Source organism: Bactrocera dorsalis, chromosome 1 (genome assembly GCF_023373825.1).
Source record: "Bactrocera dorsalis isolate Fly_Bdor chromosome 1, ASM2337382v1, whole genome shotgun sequence".
NCBI classification, from domain to species: Eukaryota; Metazoa; Arthropoda; class Insecta; order Diptera; family Tephritidae; genus Bactrocera; species Bactrocera dorsalis.
Genome location: NC_064303.1, coordinates 23851330 through 23870921, shown reverse-complemented (window position 1 = coordinate 23870921; position 19592 = coordinate 23851330). Strand labels below are relative to the sequence as shown.

General features: G+C 34.2%; 1 protein-coding gene across 3 annotated transcripts in view; it reads left to right on the top strand.

Moving 5' to 3' along the window:
* Positions 1 to 3654: 3654 nt before the first annotated feature.
* Positions 3655 to 19592, top strand: part of LOC105232986 (protein outspread-like) — a 156073-nt gene continuing 140135 nt past the window's right edge. For all 3 annotated transcript variants that reach the window (XM_049461444.1, XM_049461439.1, XM_049461452.1), the window contains exons 1-2: positions 3655 to 4029; positions 13596 to 13975. In XM_049461444.1, the coding sequence (XP_049317401.1) occupies positions 13760 to 13975 (216 nt within the window). In that variant the 5' untranslated portion in view covers positions 3655 to 4029; positions 13596 to 13759. The remainder of the gene's footprint in view (positions 4030 to 13595; positions 13976 to 19592) is intronic.

Sequence of the window (19592 nt, the reverse complement as noted above, 5' to 3'; positions counted from 1 at the left end):
TGGTCTAGGATTTTGAAAAAACCGATTTATTTTTATATATATTTTGAAAGCTTAGACTTTCAAAAATATGACCTTGGCAGGATTTTTCAAAATTCGACTTATTTTCGGAGATACAGCCGATTTTGGGACGTGGCGTCCGTGTTCACTAGAATTGTCTCCTAAACTTTAAACGCGTTTTTCTCGAAACTACTTTTTTGAGGTGGTTGACATGATATCTCAAGTTCTATTGAACCAATTCCTTTGAAATTTTGTATATACATATCTTCATATACAATGTTCTATCGTGTCTGCCTTGGATTTCCAAATATTTTGATTTAAAGTATTTTTAAAAAATTCGAAAAGGTCGAAAAAATCGGGTAAAATTTTTTTTTTTTCAAGTCGACTCCAATTTGTTATTTGTTTATTTATTTTTTTTTTTAAATCGACATCCTCACTAATGAAAAATCTTCTTGTTTTTTATGTTTTAAATCTCTAAAAAGGTTGAAACCACGTCAGCCAGGACGCACCGTTGTTTTTGAAGCCACCGGTCTGTATCTCGACGATTTTTGTTTTTTTTTTTTCTTAAAATTTTTTTATATTATTAAAATGTCCATAGAAAAATATATATAAAAAAATGGATAGTAAAAATGGTATTCATTTTTTTTATCTTAGTTTAAAAAATGCCTAAAATTCAGGCGTATAGACCAGAATACCCCCTTAATAAGATATATTCTTTAGCTTAATAGATTTTCCGCAAGACCTTTGGAAAGAAAGTCATAAATAGTGATAGAAACCATATAACGGGTGATCTATGTAGAGTTACTTTTTCCAACAGTTTTTTTTTTTTTTTGACAGATTCGCGTGAGTTGCTGTCATGTTATTTTGATCAGTGTTGGTCATCACGGAAAGGCTTATGAACGCCTTAAGAGCTTTTACGAATCGTTTAACTTTATTATGAAATTTCACGGTCTGTAAGGAACGCGAAACTCAACTTATTTTCAACATAATCGAGCAGGCTATTCGCAACACCATCACCCATCTTGAAACCCAGCATTCATTATTAGATAATATTCGGTCGAATAGATACGCAGTGAAGAAAATATAGCAGACGTTGCTGAGAGTGTACACGTAGAACGTGGAGAGTCGATTCGGCGTCTTTCGTATCAACTCGAACTGACGTTTGCCACGACTTGGCACATTTTAGTAAATTTGAAAGGGTACAAAATACAGCTTGTGCAAGAACTGAATTTTTTCGATCTTCCCAAGCGACAACGCTTGGGCCCTTGAAAAGTTCCAAGAAGATACGGCATTTTTGAAATTTTGTTCAGCGATGAGGCTCATTTCTTTCTCAATGGGTATGTAAACATGCGAAATTACCATACTGGTTTGTGGCCACCAAGTTCGTGTGATATCACACCGTTAAACTTTTGCTTTGAGAATATGAGAAGTTTAAAGTCTATGCGAACAATTCCGCTTCGATTCAGGCCATTACTCGTGTTATTCGCCGACCGAATCAAAGAAAATTGGACTCAAGGTATGGACCGTCTGAGACGAAGCCGCGGCCGACATTTGAAAGAAATAATCTTCAAAAAATAAATGTTAAAGAATCTTCGAATGATAATAAACATTTTCCATTAAATTTGAAGTTTCTGTGTTTTTACTTAAAAAAAATAGGGAACCTCGAAATGGATCGCATTATATTTTCATTGGCGTATAACTTGAAAACTCGGTGAACAACAGGCCCGTAGCCAGCTTTTCATTTCGGGGGGGGCTGAAGTAAAAACATATATAAACTTTGAATTTTCTGTTTATTAAAAAAAAAACAATATAAATTCATATACATATTAATAAGTAATATTTTTCTTTTCTTCTTGTTTGCCATATCATTAACTACTTCATCTGGATCTATTTTAATATCCCAGTGCACTGCAATAACAGCAAGTGCACTCAGCCGCTCATTGCCCATCACACTGCGTGGTAAAGTTTTTATTCTTTTTAAGGTTGAAGAAGTTCTTTCGAAGGAAGCGGTCCTCACTGGAAGAGTTGGTAAAATTGTAAGCAGGTAGTGAATATTTTTAAAATACGTTGCATCGCAATGTTGCAATAATTTCAACACTTCTATGGTTGGATCTATTGTTGATAAGCTGGCACACCACAATCGATACTCTGATTTTAATGCTGTCATTGATATTTGCTCCTCGAAGTAAATAGTTAAATTTTTTAATTCTTCGGCATTATCAATTGCAGCAAAACCTGGGAGTAGAATTTGAAATGACGAGAGTATATCCTCATTCACTAATAAACGTTCTGTCATGTTTTGAATCAGAGCATCAACGCATGGAATAAATATTGTAACTCTGAAGTGGCTTTCAGGGGTTGTGCAAGGTGGATTAGCACTAGTAGTTTGACGCGAAGTCACTCTAGGCACTACAAGATCTATGTCATAAAAATCTTTAGACATTTGTGATGCTGTTTGGAAAATATCGTTGAAAAAACCATCCGCTGTTTCTCTCATCTGGTGCAGAGTTCTTATTAATTCTTTGGCTCGGTTCATTGCTGACACAAAATCCATAGATTTTTCTTGGAGTTGCACAGACAGTGGCAGCGTTAAGCTGAACAATTGCTCACAGACTAAGCAAAAAATCGCTTTTCTCTACCGCTGCTAAGAAGGCTGATGCTTTAGACGAAATGGACCATGTCTTACTCGAAATTATTTCCAAACTTAGTACAATGAATTTGAAAAGCTCCACAAAGCTTATAATGCTTTCATGCCTTTCTATAAACCTTGTTTCACAAAGGCGAACAAGTCGTCTTTTTTTGCTTTCTGGTGCGTGCTTCTGTATAACGTCCTGGAAAGTTGTGTTTGCATTTGAATGGTTTCTAAATAAATTTGCTATTTCACTGACAATACCAAGGCAGTTCCGTATTGAAGGTAATGACATAGTATTAGAAAGCGCAAGGTTCAATCGGTGACTAGCGCAATGAACATATCGTGCTTTTGGATACAGTTGTCTTATCCTGGTTTGCACTCCACTTAAATGCCCTGATATGTTTGCTGCTCCGTCATATCCCTGGCCAACCAACTTCGCCATATCAAGATGGAGATCTGTACAATGCTTAAGTATGACTTTTGATAAGTTTTCAGTCACCGTCTAGTGTAGTTGCGTACGACTGTTATAGGTTTGAGCTGAGTTGTGTATAAGAGTTTCAAAAGATTCAGTCAGTGATAAATCTTTTTTATTTGCGATTTATTTAAAAAATTTCCTTATTTCGGGGGGGGCTTCAGCCCTCTAGAACCCCCCCCCCCCCCTGGCTATGTGCCTGGTGAACAATAAGTTAGAAACTGCACCAAAAGCAAAATAATAATTATAAATATATTTTTTTATGCTTGACCGCAACTGCTAAAGACGTACCGCAGTCAATTCACTACTTTTCAGTATTGCAGAGCGCAAAATCAATAAGATTCCAACTTACCATATTTACAGCCGTTGGATACCCTGACCTCACTTACTAAATATCCAACAACCCATCATTAGCGCGCCAAAGCAACTCTGCCCCAACAAATTGGAGCTCTTCGAACCCCATGAGCGAACATGTTTGAGCTGTAAGTTGGACATCATGCGGCCAGTGTGTAGCCGGGCATTGCCATTCATTGGCTAAGAAGCGATGAACGGCTGGCAAATGAAACCAGTTGAGTTGTATTCACGTATCTGAATGGGTACGTGTACGTGTCGCGCACGCATAAATCGAATGTACAACAAACGATTAATGCAAGAAGTTTACTAAATATTGTAAATAAATTTAAGAAACGGGTCACTGAAAACAAGAATTGCAGTACAAATTTAGAGTGCAACGAAAAGCACTGCATTCTCAAGTGATCAATGCCTTAAAATGTATCTTTCGGATTACTAAATAAATGCCAATTTGCAATGCGCAAACTGTTGTGAAGTGAGAAGTGAAGCGAAAAGTAAATACGTGAGTGCGAAAATGGGCACGAAATAAATGTTGTAGTGCACAACAACAACAATAGCGACGGTGTAAAGTAAAAAAGTAATGAAATATTTGCTGTTTTTGGGTGTTTTTGTATAAGTTTTTCGTCATGTTAAAAAGTTATGAATACGAAAATCAAATAGCAGGTAGTTTAGTAACGGCAGCAGCGCAGCCACAAATGAAGGAAAACAAAAATAAGAAATGTGTTAAAACCTGTGCTTGTAATAGGAAACTAAAATTAAAAATAAAATTAAACAATACGATACATTGTGTGTGTGTTTTAGGAATTGTGAAAAGTGCAATAAAAAATCCACGTTAATCGGCTAAATATATGCAAAAACGAAAAAAAACACACAAAAATATCAAAAAATAAATAAATTTTCAAAGTGCAAACGTAGCTAATACGAAAACAAATGAAGAAAAACACACAAAGCAAACAAAAACTGGCTGTTCGTGAAGACAGACAGACAAACAGACAGACAAAAATAATGAGATGTGGCATGCAGCAAGAAGTGGCTCGCCGTTTGACTTGTTGGCTGAATGACTGCATTGCTAACTGGCTGCGTGTGCTGTTAACTTGTTTTTGTTGTTGACTCTGACTCCTGTAGCTGACTTTTGTTGAGGCTAAACCAGGCCCGTAGCCAGCTTTTCATTTCGGGGGGGGCTGAAGTAAAAACATATATAAACTTTAAATTTTCTGTTTATTAAAAAAAAACAATATAAATGCATATACATATTACTTAAATTATTTGGTAGTTGTAACTTAAATAAGTAATATTTTTCTTTTCTTCTTGCTTGCCACATCATTAATAATTCATCTGGATCTATTTTAATATCCCAGTGCACTGCAATAATAGCAAGTGCACTCAGCCGCTCATTGCCCATCACACTGCGTGGTAAAGTTTTTATTCTTTTTAAGGTTGAAGAAGTTCTTTCGAAGGAAGCGGTCGTCACTGGAAGAGTTGGTAAAATTGCAGGTAGTGAATATTTTTAAAATACGTTGCATCGCAATGTTGCAGTAATTTCAACACTTCTATGGTTGGATCTATTGTTGATAAGCTGGCACACCACAATCGATACTCTGATTTTAATGCTGTCATTGATATTTGCTCCTCGAAGTAAATAGTTAAATTTTTTAATTCTTCGGCATTATCAATTGCAGCAAAACCTGGGAGTATAATTTGAAAAGACGAGAGTATATCCTCATTCACTAATAAACGTTCTGTCATGTTTTGAATCAGAGCATCAACGCATGGAATAAATATTGTAACTCTGAAGTGGCCTTCAGGGGTTGTGCAAGGTGGATTAACACGAGTAGTTTGGCGCGAAGTCACTCTAGGCACTACAAGATCTATGTCAAAAAGACATTAGACATTTGTGATGCTGTTTGGAAAATATCGTTGAAAAAACCATCCGCTGTTTCTCTTATCTGGTGCAGAGTTCTTATTAATTCTTTGGCTCGGTTCATTGCTGATACAAAATCCATAGATTTTTCTTGGAGTTGCACAGACAGTGGCAGCGTTAAGCTGAACAATTGCTCACAGACGAATAGACTAAGCAAAAAATCGCTTTTCTCTACCGCTGCTAAGAAGGCTGATGCTTTAGACGAAATGGACCATGTCTTACTCGAAATTATTTCCAAACTTAGTACAATGAATTTGAAAAGCTCCAAAAAGCTTATAATGCTTTCATGCCTTTCTATAAACCTTGTTTCACAAAGGCGAACAAGTCGTCTTTTTTTGCTTTCTGGTGCGTGCTTCTGTATAACGTCCTGGAAAGTTGTATTTGCATTTGAATGGTTTCTAAATAAATTTCCTATTTCATTGACAATACCAAGGCAGTTCCGTATTGAAGGTAATGACATAGTATTAGAAAGCGCAAGGTTCAATCGGTGACTACCGCAATGAACATATCGTGCTTTTGGATACAGTTGTCTTATCCTGGTTTGCACTCCACTTAAATGCCCTGACATGTTTGCTGCTCCGTCATATCCCTGTCCAACCAACTTCGCCATATCAAGATGGAGATCTGTACAACGCTTAAGTATGACTTTTGATAAGTTTTCAGTCACCGTCTAGTGTAGTTGCGTACGACTGTTATAGGTTTGAGCTGAGTTGTGTATAAGAGTTTGAAAAGATTCAGTCAGTGATAAATCTTTTTTATTTGCGATTTATTTAAAAAATTTCCTTATTTCGGGGGGGGCTTCAGCCCTCTAGCCCCCCCCCTGGCTACGTGCCTGGGCTAAACCGATAGCCGTTATTATTATTGTTGTTGCTGCTGCTGCTGACGTTCTTTACTTGAGATTCACATAACTGCCAGCAGATACTGTTGTTGTCTGTATTATTGTTTTGTTTGCATTTTTTGTTGTTGCTTCTTTGTTGTTGTCACTGTCATTTATTAGCGTTTCATACATAACCATTCAATAAGGAATTTTATAATCAACTTTGCTAAGATTTTATAATCGGCGCACAAGCTTAGCAATTGTGTGTGTATAAATTTTGCTATGGCAAGCTAGCCTTGGTATTGTTAAATGTAATAACAAATAGAATAAGAATTGAAAATTTTTAGGCACGAGATGATCTCAGCTGAGTCAGTGTGTGAGCGTGTGTTCATGTGACGAAGCGCCTTTGCCATTATATACGCCAGCATCACATAGACTCGTAAGACAAATGCGTGAAACTCGCATCTGACACCAAAAAATAATAGTTTTTTGTGCAAAATAATGCTTGAAAAGAAGAGTTTTCGTGAGAAAATCACAAAAAAAAATTTTAATTTTTGTTTATATCCACATATACATACAGCTGTGTTCACGAAAATAGTAGTGCCGGTGGCTACTAACTATTTAACAGTCAAATCACATGATAAGAAGAATATTCGATTAGAAAGTTATAAAAAACCTAATTTTTAATTAATGTATGATATATTTACAGTTTTATCTACCATAAATTTTTTTTAGTTTACATACAGTTATTAAATTAAAATAAAATTGAAAAATTATTCTGTTCAAGAAAATAGTAGTGGCTATTAAAAAAGACGATAAAACTAAGAATATGAAAGTAACAGTAAATATTTCATATTTAATATGTTTCCTAAGGCCTAATATTTTGTTGTAAATCCGTTGTTGTTAATAACAGCTAGGCATCGGCGTGGCATGGAATCAATAAGGTCCTTACAACGCCTCACAGAGATTTGAGCCCATGCTTCCTTAAACACTTGCCAAAGCTATGTGTTTTTCGATGGTTTTGCTGTTGCTACACTTCTCTTGACATCGCCTCATAAGTTTTCGATAGGGTTTAGGTGCGAAGATTGTACTGGCCATTGTATCAAGTAGATGTTTTCAGATGCAGACCACTGATTAGCTAGTTTGCTCGTATGTTTAGGATCATTATCCTGATGATAAATACGGTAGCATTACATCTTTCAATGTATTAATGTACACTGCTTGTTCCATAATGCCACTGATCAAAGAGATTGGACCATCGCCAGCATACGACGAACAAGCCCACACCATAGTCTTTAGCCCACCATATTTAAAAGTCTTTGTGATGCACCTTGGGTGGTATTCTGTGTTTGGGGGACAACGAACACACTGCCTGGAGCCTATACCACCAAAAAAAACAATTTTTATCTCATCCGTAAATAAAATGTTGTGCTACTTTTGGACGGGCCAATACATATGGTCTTTCGCAATCTTTTATTCTTGCATTGACGTGCTTCTTCGTCAAAAGGGGTACTTTTCTCGGATACCTGCATGTAAATTAACTTCTATTAGCCTTCGGCTAACTGTGACAGCACTGACCAGTAGATTCAATTCATTTTTAATTATTTTTGACGACGCCTAAGGCTTTGCTTTGCTGTATCGCACAATTCGTCGGTCCTCCAGAAATGTACACCCCTATCATGCATTTCGATTACGTTCCCGCTCTACGCTCCGCCGGAGTCGAAATTAGGTATCATGCGTTACGATTGGATTGAAAGAAGAAGAGGAAGAGCTATAACTCTTTCGAAATCAGCTGTTTGCTTTGAAATATGTGAAACTGGAACATAACAAAGCAAAAATACACAAATTACTGCTGTTCAAAGAAAATAAATAAAAGTAAAATTTTTATATTGTTATTATTTTTATTAAACGTAACAATGGTTGAATGATGAATGACGGGCTGTAAGTAATTGCACGTGAAAGTAGACATTTTTCTTACAATTTGTTTACTTATTTAGATTCAAAAAAACTTTCGTCTGAATAAGGACGCATGTCCTAGATACATTTGCGGAAGAAACGACGGCAAGTAAATTTGATGCTACCTCTTTCCAAAAAGCCTGCACATCTTCCTTAGGACGCTGGTGGAAACCGTTGGCTATATCTAGCTTACTCTCCATCATATCTGCCAATTTTCAATATTGCTATGGTGTTGTTGTTTTTGACCTGAAAGCATATCAAAAAACATCACTAAAACTGGAAATATCGTGTGTTTTACAACTTTTAAATACAAGTTTTACTTACATTTTTAGAAAATTAAAAAAAAAATCACGCAAATAATAAAATTTTCTCAGCAAAATAAAAACACAAGAAGTTCTCCGCCAACAAACTTGCAACTTAGCAAAACGGAGCTACGATCGAAATGCATGATAGGCAGAATTGTAAATTTCGAAGTTGAACTGAACGGGAACGGAACGCATGATACCAAAGTCGCCAAACGGAGAAAATTTCAATCCAAGTCGAAATGCGTGATAGGGGTGGTAGTCTTGCGCTTACCACCACGAGTTTCCGGCTTAATAGTATGATGAATAGCATTAAATATCATCGGAGCAGTGCAACCAATCATTTCTTCGATTTATTTATATGTTTTGCCCTGATCTCTCAAGTTACCAATTAACTCTCGCTTTTTGATTGAGCAATGCTTTTTTCAACCCACTAAACAATAAATAAAGAGCGGTTTCAATAAATTTATATCACACAATTACTATATTATTTTAATACACTTTCTGATGTCAGTTAAAATTAAAAATAAAAAATTTTTTAATTTTTTTCAACTATTCCCGTCAAGCACTACTATTTTAATGAACAAGAGATTTTTGGTGCAAATATAGAAATATATCATAAAGATAGCAAATCAAAATAAAAATAACGGCATTTTGGTGTTTTTTTGTTAACAATATTCTGTTCTACGAAAGTATTGTAGAAATGTTCAATTTGCAAGATAGAACATGTCAGCAATAAGATTGGAGTGTTATGTGCTGTCGCACTACTATTTTCGTGAACACAGCTGTACATCCATATATATATATATACATAGATACTTAAGTTCATAAAAGATTTCTACATATGTATATGGATACTTCATTGCGAAGAAAATATAGACAAAGAGTCCAGATAAATGTCAAAAAATAGCTGCTTTGGATTCAAGTATATCGTAGATCGTTAAACAGAAAAATATATGATTTATAGAGTCGCTAAAAAGTCGTAACTTTGTGCCTTGGGGAAAAGTTTTTAAATACTTATAGTCAGACCTAACTCTAACTCCAGCAATATGTGCTGAAATGCTTTAGATGAAAACTAGTATAGTCTTTCGTTTAAGACATACTTTTATCCCAAAATATTGGGAAGGACTTCATAAAATATAACGACGAAAAATACTGAACGTTAGACTCTAACAATCATTCACTTTATAATAGACAAATCAAAGTTAAATATGTAAGTACCCACCTCTCCTGTCACTTGAAATTAAGAGCGTAACTCACCTTTCCGTCTTTGACAGTTGACCGAATCGAGTAGGTTTGACATTTAGCAATAGGAATGTCAGTGTGAAATCGTACTAAAAATATATATGAGCGGAGAGATTTGATACCGCCGTTCAAGATCACTAAAAAAATGTAAAGCAATGAAAATTAAAGAAAACGCGAAATTTTAATGTATTTAATGAAATATTTTGAGATTTGATGCTTCGGAGTATTAATTTTCCGTTGCAAATGACAAAAATTTGTCAGCTAAAGAGTTAAATTCACTTTATTTTTTGTTGTAGGTTCAAAAATCAGTTGTTCTAATATATCGCCAATAAGATTTAATGATCAACAAATAATAATTTTCATTCGAAATGTTAATTTTTTCAATTTAAAATCTTAATATCAAATATATAGTTCGATCTGGCTACTATGGAAAATGTTATAAAAACAATAATTTTAAGGTGTTCTTAGAGTTGAGCTTCGCTTTATGGTATCCTTGAGTCTAATAATCCCTTTTCTAACTCTCTTTCCGAGAGTGGTTTGTATGGGCTAGAGAGTTCGATTGGCTCGTCCACTAGAGTTATACTTGCTCTTTTACTTTCTGGTTGTACTCATATAAATATTATTCCAAAATTATAGCAGTCTCTACCAAACTCTTACAACCTGCTTGCAGGCCTTTTCCGACCCTCACCTCTTACTATGCTATATCTCTGACAAGACAGTTTTTAAACAGTTTGCTCAATAGACCTGGTGATAGAAAACTGCAGTGGATGTAACTAAACTGTTATGCTACCAAACAATTATAATCGTTACAGCAACAAAAAATATAATAAAATACTTTTATGGAAATGTAAATCTTTTAAACTAAACTTTGAGATTACATAAAAATTACAAGCTGGTGACAAACTAATAAGTATAAAAATCAATAATTATTATTATAAACGAATAATTGTAAGAACTGTCAACCTGCTGACCAACTTCGAAAACACAGTTGGAAAAACGGTACAACCGTACAAAAACAAGAATAAAACGATTACGGTTGCTATGAAAAAATAACGTAAATAAGTACACAAAGCGTAGAATTGAATACAGTCGCAGAAATTCAAGTAAAAACATGGAATCAAGGAAAATAAACAAAATGTGCACGTAAAAATGTAAACAAAATAAAAAGTAATAAAGTACAGAGTACATAAAAAAATTTAGTACAGACCGTTTTTAGCTTTTCACACACAGGTGTGTTGTACCTGTATGGGTAAATATGAGTAAAGCGCTCAGAAGGTAATAAAAAACCGTAACTAAAAGTGAAGTCGAAGCGCGACTCACCCACTTTTTTGATGACGAAGTAAAAAATAAATAATGAAACAGCAGTGGTAAATGAGCGCGCGAAAAAGGAAAAATCAGCTTAAAAGCCACACAAAACTTAGAATTCTTATCGCATTTGTATGATTTTACGTTGCGCTTAACTTTATCTATTAGCACTTTAATTGCGGCGCTTTATCTCAAAGTCGGTAAATTTTATTTTATTTTATTTTTTTTTGCAGTAGATAAATGTACATCTTTTAATTATTCGTATTATTTTTTGTTTACTTACTGTGACCTCAATGCGTTTTTCGCCAATTGAACGCACTTTACGCCTACTTGCGTTGAGCATAAGACCGCGCTTAAGAAGCGTAATTGGCGAGTGACAGAAACGTTAATAAATACCTCTACAAAAGCGCTAAAACTGCGAAGTAAAGTCGAGCAAGTAATGAGGCTGTACGTGCTTATGTATTATATGTATCTGTATATATATTTGTATACATATTTACGTATTGTCTACTTTAATTTTTCGCGCATTTTAACAATTAACACACATATGTACTCACATACCTACATATTTACACAATTATACGGTACATGCCGCATCGAGTGTTTTTTATGTGCATTACTTCATAAGTGTCACGTGTACGAGCAGCTGTCAAATCGAGCTGTCAAAAATGTAACATGCTTCAGTTGCTCGAGTGCAGTTAATGTACCCCTAAGAAATTATATAAACATTTAACATTAACCTGTATAAAACAATATCATTGAATTTGTACTTTGAAGATAAAAGTCATTATTTAATTGGTTGGCTTATGAGAAGGTCAAATAACGGTCAGATCAGTGGCAATGAGACAACAACAAAATAATAACACAAAAATCATAATTTACGCCTGCATTTCCGAAAAGTATTTCTCTTATTGGTTTTAGATGGTAAATATATAGGTGTTCATTGGAAATGCCAGCTGTGAGATATTTTGTACTTTTCGTCTGTCTTACGTTGAACACAAAATGTATAGCGGTGTTTATGTCATTTGATTATGATTATGATTATTAGTATTGAGGAAAGTCTACCTTAAGTTTTAATCAAAATTAGACAGTCTTTGTAGTTAGGTTAGGTGCATATAAATATAACAACTCATAACTGGTTTGGGAGTATAATAATTGAGGCTTGTTTAAAAAACGTTTCCATTTACTTTACTTAGATATAGTCATAGATTAAATGTTGTTGTTGTTGTAGGAGCAGAAAACATTCCTGTCATTATTTGGAAGAATGCTGCCGAGGTAACAGTTCGTGGTTGGATAAAAAACCGGGTCCATTGGGTTATGTACCGGCCTGTCGAAGTAACGGGTAAAAAATATAATGACAAGACAAGTATTATTGGAGTTATTATTATTAATAATAACTCAGTATTGGCCAGATATCTGAAAGGTTGGAAATTATGTATTATATGAAATTTTTCCAAAAGAATTGCATCTTTCTCGCATTCGGTGCGGTGTACTACAGTATAACACAATTTCCCCACAAATCTAAGCGATATTTAAAACCACACCTCTTTCATTCGATCCTACAACTCATTCATGCCGTATCTCGCATTTCTTAAAAGGCCTTACGAATTTACACTCTATTCAAATACCGATTTTATGCCCATGTTGAGGTATGTATGTTTAGGAGTAGCTGGTCGAAAAATATTATAATCTGGATCTAATAGAAAAACTTTTTTTAAAGCACTTCTGTGGTCGAACATTTGCTTAATTCACCCGAGATTGATTGAAACGGTTAAAATTATTAAATGAGTGATTGGATTTTTTTTATTTAGAATTTGGACGAAGGAAAAAAAACTGAAAATTGGATTTTTGCCAGACATTTTTACATTTGTTTTTTTTTTTTTTTTTTTCAAATAGTTCTAGTCGAAAAAAATCCTTCATACAAGTCTTTAAGAATTGTATCTCAAAGACCTGTGTAAAATTTCATGTAAATAGATCGGTTGAGTAGTTCTCGATAAATCTTGCCGATCGACTTCAAAAACACAGTTCCAAGAAAAACGCGCTTAAAAATTCTAGTGACGATAAAAGTGGAACACAAGTGCACAAGTTTTCAAGGCTGTATCTCCGAAACTATTACTGGTATCAACTTGAAAATTTAGAACAATATTTTGGAGGTGTTGTAGAATTTAATAAAAGAAAAATTAGACTTTTGAAATAAGTAAACCCATGTAACCCCTTAAATAATACATTATGTGCGCCAAATAAACAGATTAAAAAAAGATTTGTATTTGAGATTTTTATTGGTACCATCTATTTGGAAAGCTTGTGCTAAATAAAAAAAATACCTAGAAAATCTTAGATTTCATATGTATATCGAACTACAGTTATTTCAAACGAAGCATGTAGTTCCTAATGTAGTATAACATATATCGGTGAAAATCCATATTCATAATCAGAATTCGAGAAAAAGAACGATTGAGTGGCAGCAACAGCTGTAGAGACACGTAAATAAAAAATAAGCTTTTGATTTTAATATATTCAAATATGTATTATTAATAATAAATATTATATTTTGCTCTGTGCATAACAAACACCTTCTTTTTCTCACCATAATATAGTTACATCAATATATAGTTAAAGTAAATCGGAAAAAAGAATTCAAACCCGATGATAGAGTCACCATCTATATAACATAAATTTCAACAAACAGAAACAAAATAATTTGATTAAAGTAACTACTTTGCAACAGATACATAGAAGTCAACACATATTTACAAATTGCATGTACATATACATATGTGGCAATAAAAACTCAATTGTAACAACAAGAAATATCAACAATAAAAATAGCTACACTTACAACAACAGCGCAAAAATGTCGACAACACGCACCTCGGACTGTCGTAAATTTTCACCAAATATCTTCAACAAAAGCAAATGCAGTCACTGCTTTCGTCAGCGCGAGGAACATAGCGCTGCCGCCTTGGAATGTAATCGGGTATGTCAGTTGCATCTATATTTAAATATTCAAAAGACCAAACACAAACACAAACATATATCTGTAGGTATAACTAGTATATAAAATATTAAAATTATATCGTTGTGTATATACATACATTTATAAATATGTATAGATGCATACATATGCAGTTCAGTTTTTGGGGCCTGGCACGCCTGCATAAATAACGCCATACATCACTGTTCTTATTTTATAAATAGAAATTTCATAGTCATATGTACATATGTATGTATGTCTGTATGTATGCGTGCATGCAACTGCTTAAAGTACCGGCTAAGTCCGGTAAACAATATTAACTTCATGCCTCATATGAGATAGTTTGTGTATGCGAGTGGCATATGCCACATAAAAAACAGTCAGAGAAATTTATATAAATCCACAACAGACAGCAGTAAATATATACATACATACAAACACATATTATCAACCAAACATATACACCGCAGCCAGTCTGTGCAACATGCCGACCGGCCTTGCTGGCGTTGCATATATAATGAGTTGAAATTCTGTCGCTTTGTTATTCTAATCAAATGTTTTATATTAGTTTTTATTTCTTCTTGATAGCTTTTCCGTTTTTTTTTCTTTTTGATGTTTACCTTTTGACTTAATTTTTCCATGCACATACTAACACACACGTGATACAATTTAAGTATGCAGCGTTGCTCTTTTAATTTGAAGCTTTTGGTTTTTTCCTATTTCTTTACTTTTTATCGTAATGTGGTTTATATGTATGTGCATTCACTGCGTTTTGGAAATTTGGTAGATTTGTTAGCTTTTCAGGCGACACAGCTCAGTATTATGCAGACGATACTTCAACTATTACATAGTATACAATGATAGTTGCATATTATTAGTTCAGACAAAATTTGTACATACACATGTGGTAGCAAAAGTTTATTCATATGTACATATGTATGTATATGTATACACTATACTGAAGACTCAGACCTTTTCCACCGTATGTGACTTTGAACAAATATTGTACGAATAATAGACTACGCTTGAGTCTAATACTCTGAGCAAAAATAAGTAAGACTTTTTTCATAATTTTAAAATTCTTAATTTATTCTTAAAAGACATAGATTGTCGTCCTCTCAAAGTAATCCCCTTTGACCCCAGTACATTTCTACCACGAATGCGTTCCTCCAAACAGTTGTTAAAGTCAGTTACCGGAATAGCCTTCAATGCGTCTAGCGATTCACGTTAAATGTCCTCAATTGACTCATAACGGTTTCTCCGGAGCGGTTGTTTGGGAGCATAAGGAGCTAAATCAATTGAATACGGTAGTTGCGGCACGATATTGGTAAACAATTTGGCGAAAAGCTCACGAAGATTCAATCTAGTATGCGACGGTGCATTCTCGTGGTGCAAAAACCAACAGTTGTCAGCCCATAATTCCGGCCACTTTTTATGAATAGCTTCGCGCAAACAACGCATAATACTCAAATAGTATTCTTTATTGACACTTTGACAGTTCGGAAGGAACATGAAGTGCAACACACGTCCGATGATCGAAGAAAACTTTCAACATAAACTTAATTTTTGACCTGCTTTGACGTGGTTTTTTCGGGTTCGGCTCACTTTTGAAACGATATTCAGCCAAGACTCATCGGCAGTAATAATACGTTTCATTATATCTTGGTAGTCGGAAAGCATTATTTCACAGACGTTAACGCAACGATGCTTTCGAAAAAATTTAATGATTTTACAACAAATCGTGCTTTAACTACGCTTTAATGATCCTTCCGATATTCCAACGATGATAGTAAGATCTCTGACTTTTAATCGTCGATTCTGAACCTTTCCAATTTCTTTATTTTATCGACGTGTTAATCATCAGTTGTGTTGATGACTGTGCTGGACGTGGTCCGTCGTCACCGCGTTCTCGACCCTCTTTGAATAATATGTACTAATCAAAAACACTTGCTCACGACAATAAAGTATCACCGAATGACTTTTCCACACTCTGAACGTTCCGGCACCAGAAATTAGATTCAGTACATAAAATTTAATGAAACTTATTTGTTGAATAATTTCACTCATCGTAAAAATCACGGAATGCATTTTATGGACTTCAGCACTAAAGTTACATTCTTGGCCATAGTCGACTCATACAGTATATTACCATAGATAGGTAATCAATTGTTATATGTAAGTGTCTTCAAGGATGACCTTTATTTCGTTCAATAAATTTCTTTTTGCCCATACATGGTTCTTGACCTTCTTCAGACAATCTTGTAGTGATATATTGCCAAGGTGTCCAATAATATGTCCTTAACAAAACGCATTCTGTTGATCATAATCATTACTACCTCTAAAATTTAATTTGTTTAAAACAATGTATACTATTAAATATGGTTAAGTTTCCGCACTAATGTCAGAGGAAATTTACTTGGTTTTGGGGATTAATATAGACACATTTTACACTATCCGCATGAAATTTCAGTGAGTTCTTTATACAATTCATTCCATATTGATTTTAGTAAAACTTATATTTTTATCCTATGGGTATAAATTTGCAGGAACCCATGACTATCCCACTTTCTATGTAATACCGCTGACTAACTACTCTCACTGTTATTTAAAATTAACTTAACTATCGAATTATAAGAAAAATTTCTGTTATGGACTGCTATTGAAGTAGCAGATTCTATCTTGATGAATAAAGCCTTGTCTAAACACACCACCTTAGACAACGTTAAACTTTTGACCTTTTAATGCATGAAAAGGTATCATACTCGAAGTAGACTTTTACTGTTTGGATTTGGTTTAGAAATTGTAGATCCCTACATTTGTTGAAAAATCAAGATTTTGACCATTCTCATTGTAGGAGAAACTCGAACAAATATAAAAACGACCTGCTGAGAGGACCAAAATATAAAACCATACCTTAAATATATAATTTTAACTTAAATGTGCTAATATTATTTTTTTTGCTTTTCTACTCAAAATCTCGATATTTGCCCACTTTCATTATCTTAAATTTATAATTGCTCTTTTCCATTTTAGCAGAAAAGAAATTATATATATAAATAAAGTGTGCTAAAAAATATTTACTTTTATGTCTTACCTGAGGCAATGATTATCTCAGAAACTTACAATATATCAATCACTACGTGTACACGTGCGGGACGTGTATGCTAGCAACAAATGTATGTAAATTCATTTAGAAGCTTAAAAATTAATAGACAAATAATGAAAAAACATGTTTTGTTGTACTAAAAAAATAGCTAATTGGTTAAATATCAAGCTTACAAGACATAGTTGTCAAAACTAAAGTTGTGAAATAGAGATGACACGCGATAAAGAGTGAACAAGAATGCTGAAAGGGTTCTTAAAAGACAAAAAGCCTTATTAATTTCAGTTACCAATACAAACTTACATATACGAGTATGTATTTGTATATTAAAAGCCATTAAAGTAGATTTTTCATAGAGAAGCGTATAAGCTTAGATGCTTGTTAGCTTAAGCTGAATGTAATATAATCTTTTCTAAATTGTTAAGACCTGCGATGTTTTCGTTCATCAAATCGTTCGCATTCAATAACTATAATAATAATGGTATCTGTTGGATCTACTTGGTACAAACACATTGAGAATTAGAAATAAATAATTTCAACTTGTTTAGTGCAACCAAGTCTCCTTTTTTAGAGAAAATATGTGTCAAAGTTCGTTATTTCAGTTTCGTTCAAATTAGACATGAAATATATATTAATTTGATCTCAGTCTCGTTCAAACAAGTGGAAAAGTGTGTGCCTTATTCTATTTAATAAATAAAACGAACATCCTTTCGATAACAGAAGTCTATATCCACACTTCATAAAACTATCAACGAATTTGTGAGATGTGCCTCTTTTATTTTTATGATTGTGCATGAGGCATGGCTTCATTATATAGCAGGGCGGAAATAATGAGTAAATTATACAATTTTGTCTTTATTCGTGGAGAGAAGATTTTACTTTTCAATTGCTCACTAAGTCCAAAGTAGCCCCTTTTGGCAAGAGTGATTCTGTGTCGGATTTCGAAACTGATATTATTGTTCGTGTTAATGTTGATTTCAGGTTATATGAAGTTTTCTACGACTTCAATGTTATAACAGTTAACAGTGACGTGCAAGTCAAGACGCGAATGCAATGACTGTTTGGTTGATGACAGAAGATATTTCGTCTTATTCTCGTTCACAACCAGACGCATATGCTGCGCTTCCTTATCCAGTCTAAAAAAAGCAGAACTTTCAGCGTTCTGTGAATGCTTTCATCCGAATATATGTTGCAAAAAAGCTGATGCATGCACCTTGTCAGTTCTTCGCCGCCGTATTTGAAAGGCCCATTGCGTAATCTGGTCCGCCATCTTCAGATGTTACACTTTCACTGCCGTTCAAGCTGGAGAAACTTCATAACTTACTTACTTCAGTATGCTCTGAACATCAACCAATAGATCACCACTTTGGGCCATACAAGATAACGCTCCGCTCTTGAAACCTTCCGTTAGCTGTGGTTTTAAATCATACTGTCCGTCGTAATCAAAAGTCTGGTCCTTTATTCGAGGCTGTAGTTTCTTTTTCATTGGACAATTAGTATAAGTTTTCTGCACATTAATATAATTAACCGCTTGTTTCAAGACCGACGACTCGTGTTCCTAGACTACCACAGTATACAAGGGGTATAGCCCTGTAGTGTATAGTTGCTACACAAACTGTCCGATTCAAATTAAGGAAAAGATTTTTATTTGAGAAGATATCTTCACGAAATTCAGCACGGATTATGGCCTAAAACATTGGTACAATATCCGAACAAATCGTTCAGATAGGACTACTAGAGCGGATATCTGACATAAAAATTGAACGATCAAGGTCAAGCTCCTGTATGGAAAACTTTTTCTTTGACAAAATATCTTCACAAAAATCGGTGTGAATTATTGCTTAAGAGCACTAGATTTTACTTTGATTTACGATACTCTCTTATTAAAAAATTTTCAATTCTAGAATCATAGCTACAAATATAAATTGTTTGAAGGCATTCAAATAATTAATGCTTTATTTAGTATATCTATTGAAAATTTCACACATTAGGTATCCGTCCTTAGTTTAAAATAATTTTTAATTGAATAAAACTAGAAAAAACGCTAACTGTCCATGGTAAGATTTCCGCTACTGCCGTTCCTTTTCGCTTGGTCTTGTGATGAACTGATTATCTCGTGAAGTAATTGAGAAAGTGCTGGATGAAGTCATTGATCTCATGAACAGTTATTTCACTTCAAAAGAAATAAAAAAATAAACACAAAATAGCAAACTGAGGAAAGCAAACGGAAAACAAATGAAATAAAATGAGTTTGAAGAAAAATAATAGTGGAAGCTTCATAAGTTTCCACACAATACTTAACGAGTAGGTACTGCCACTGCAGCCATGGCATTTGCAATATAACAACAATTAGTTGCACCAATCAATGCTGTGCATTGAACCCAAACGCGAAACCGCACCAATGATTCACCAACAACAACAACAACAAAACCTACAGCAATAACAACAATGGCAATAGCAACACAAGTGATGCACCCAGCGTAAGCAAACATAAACACAGGCGCACTAACACTGCAG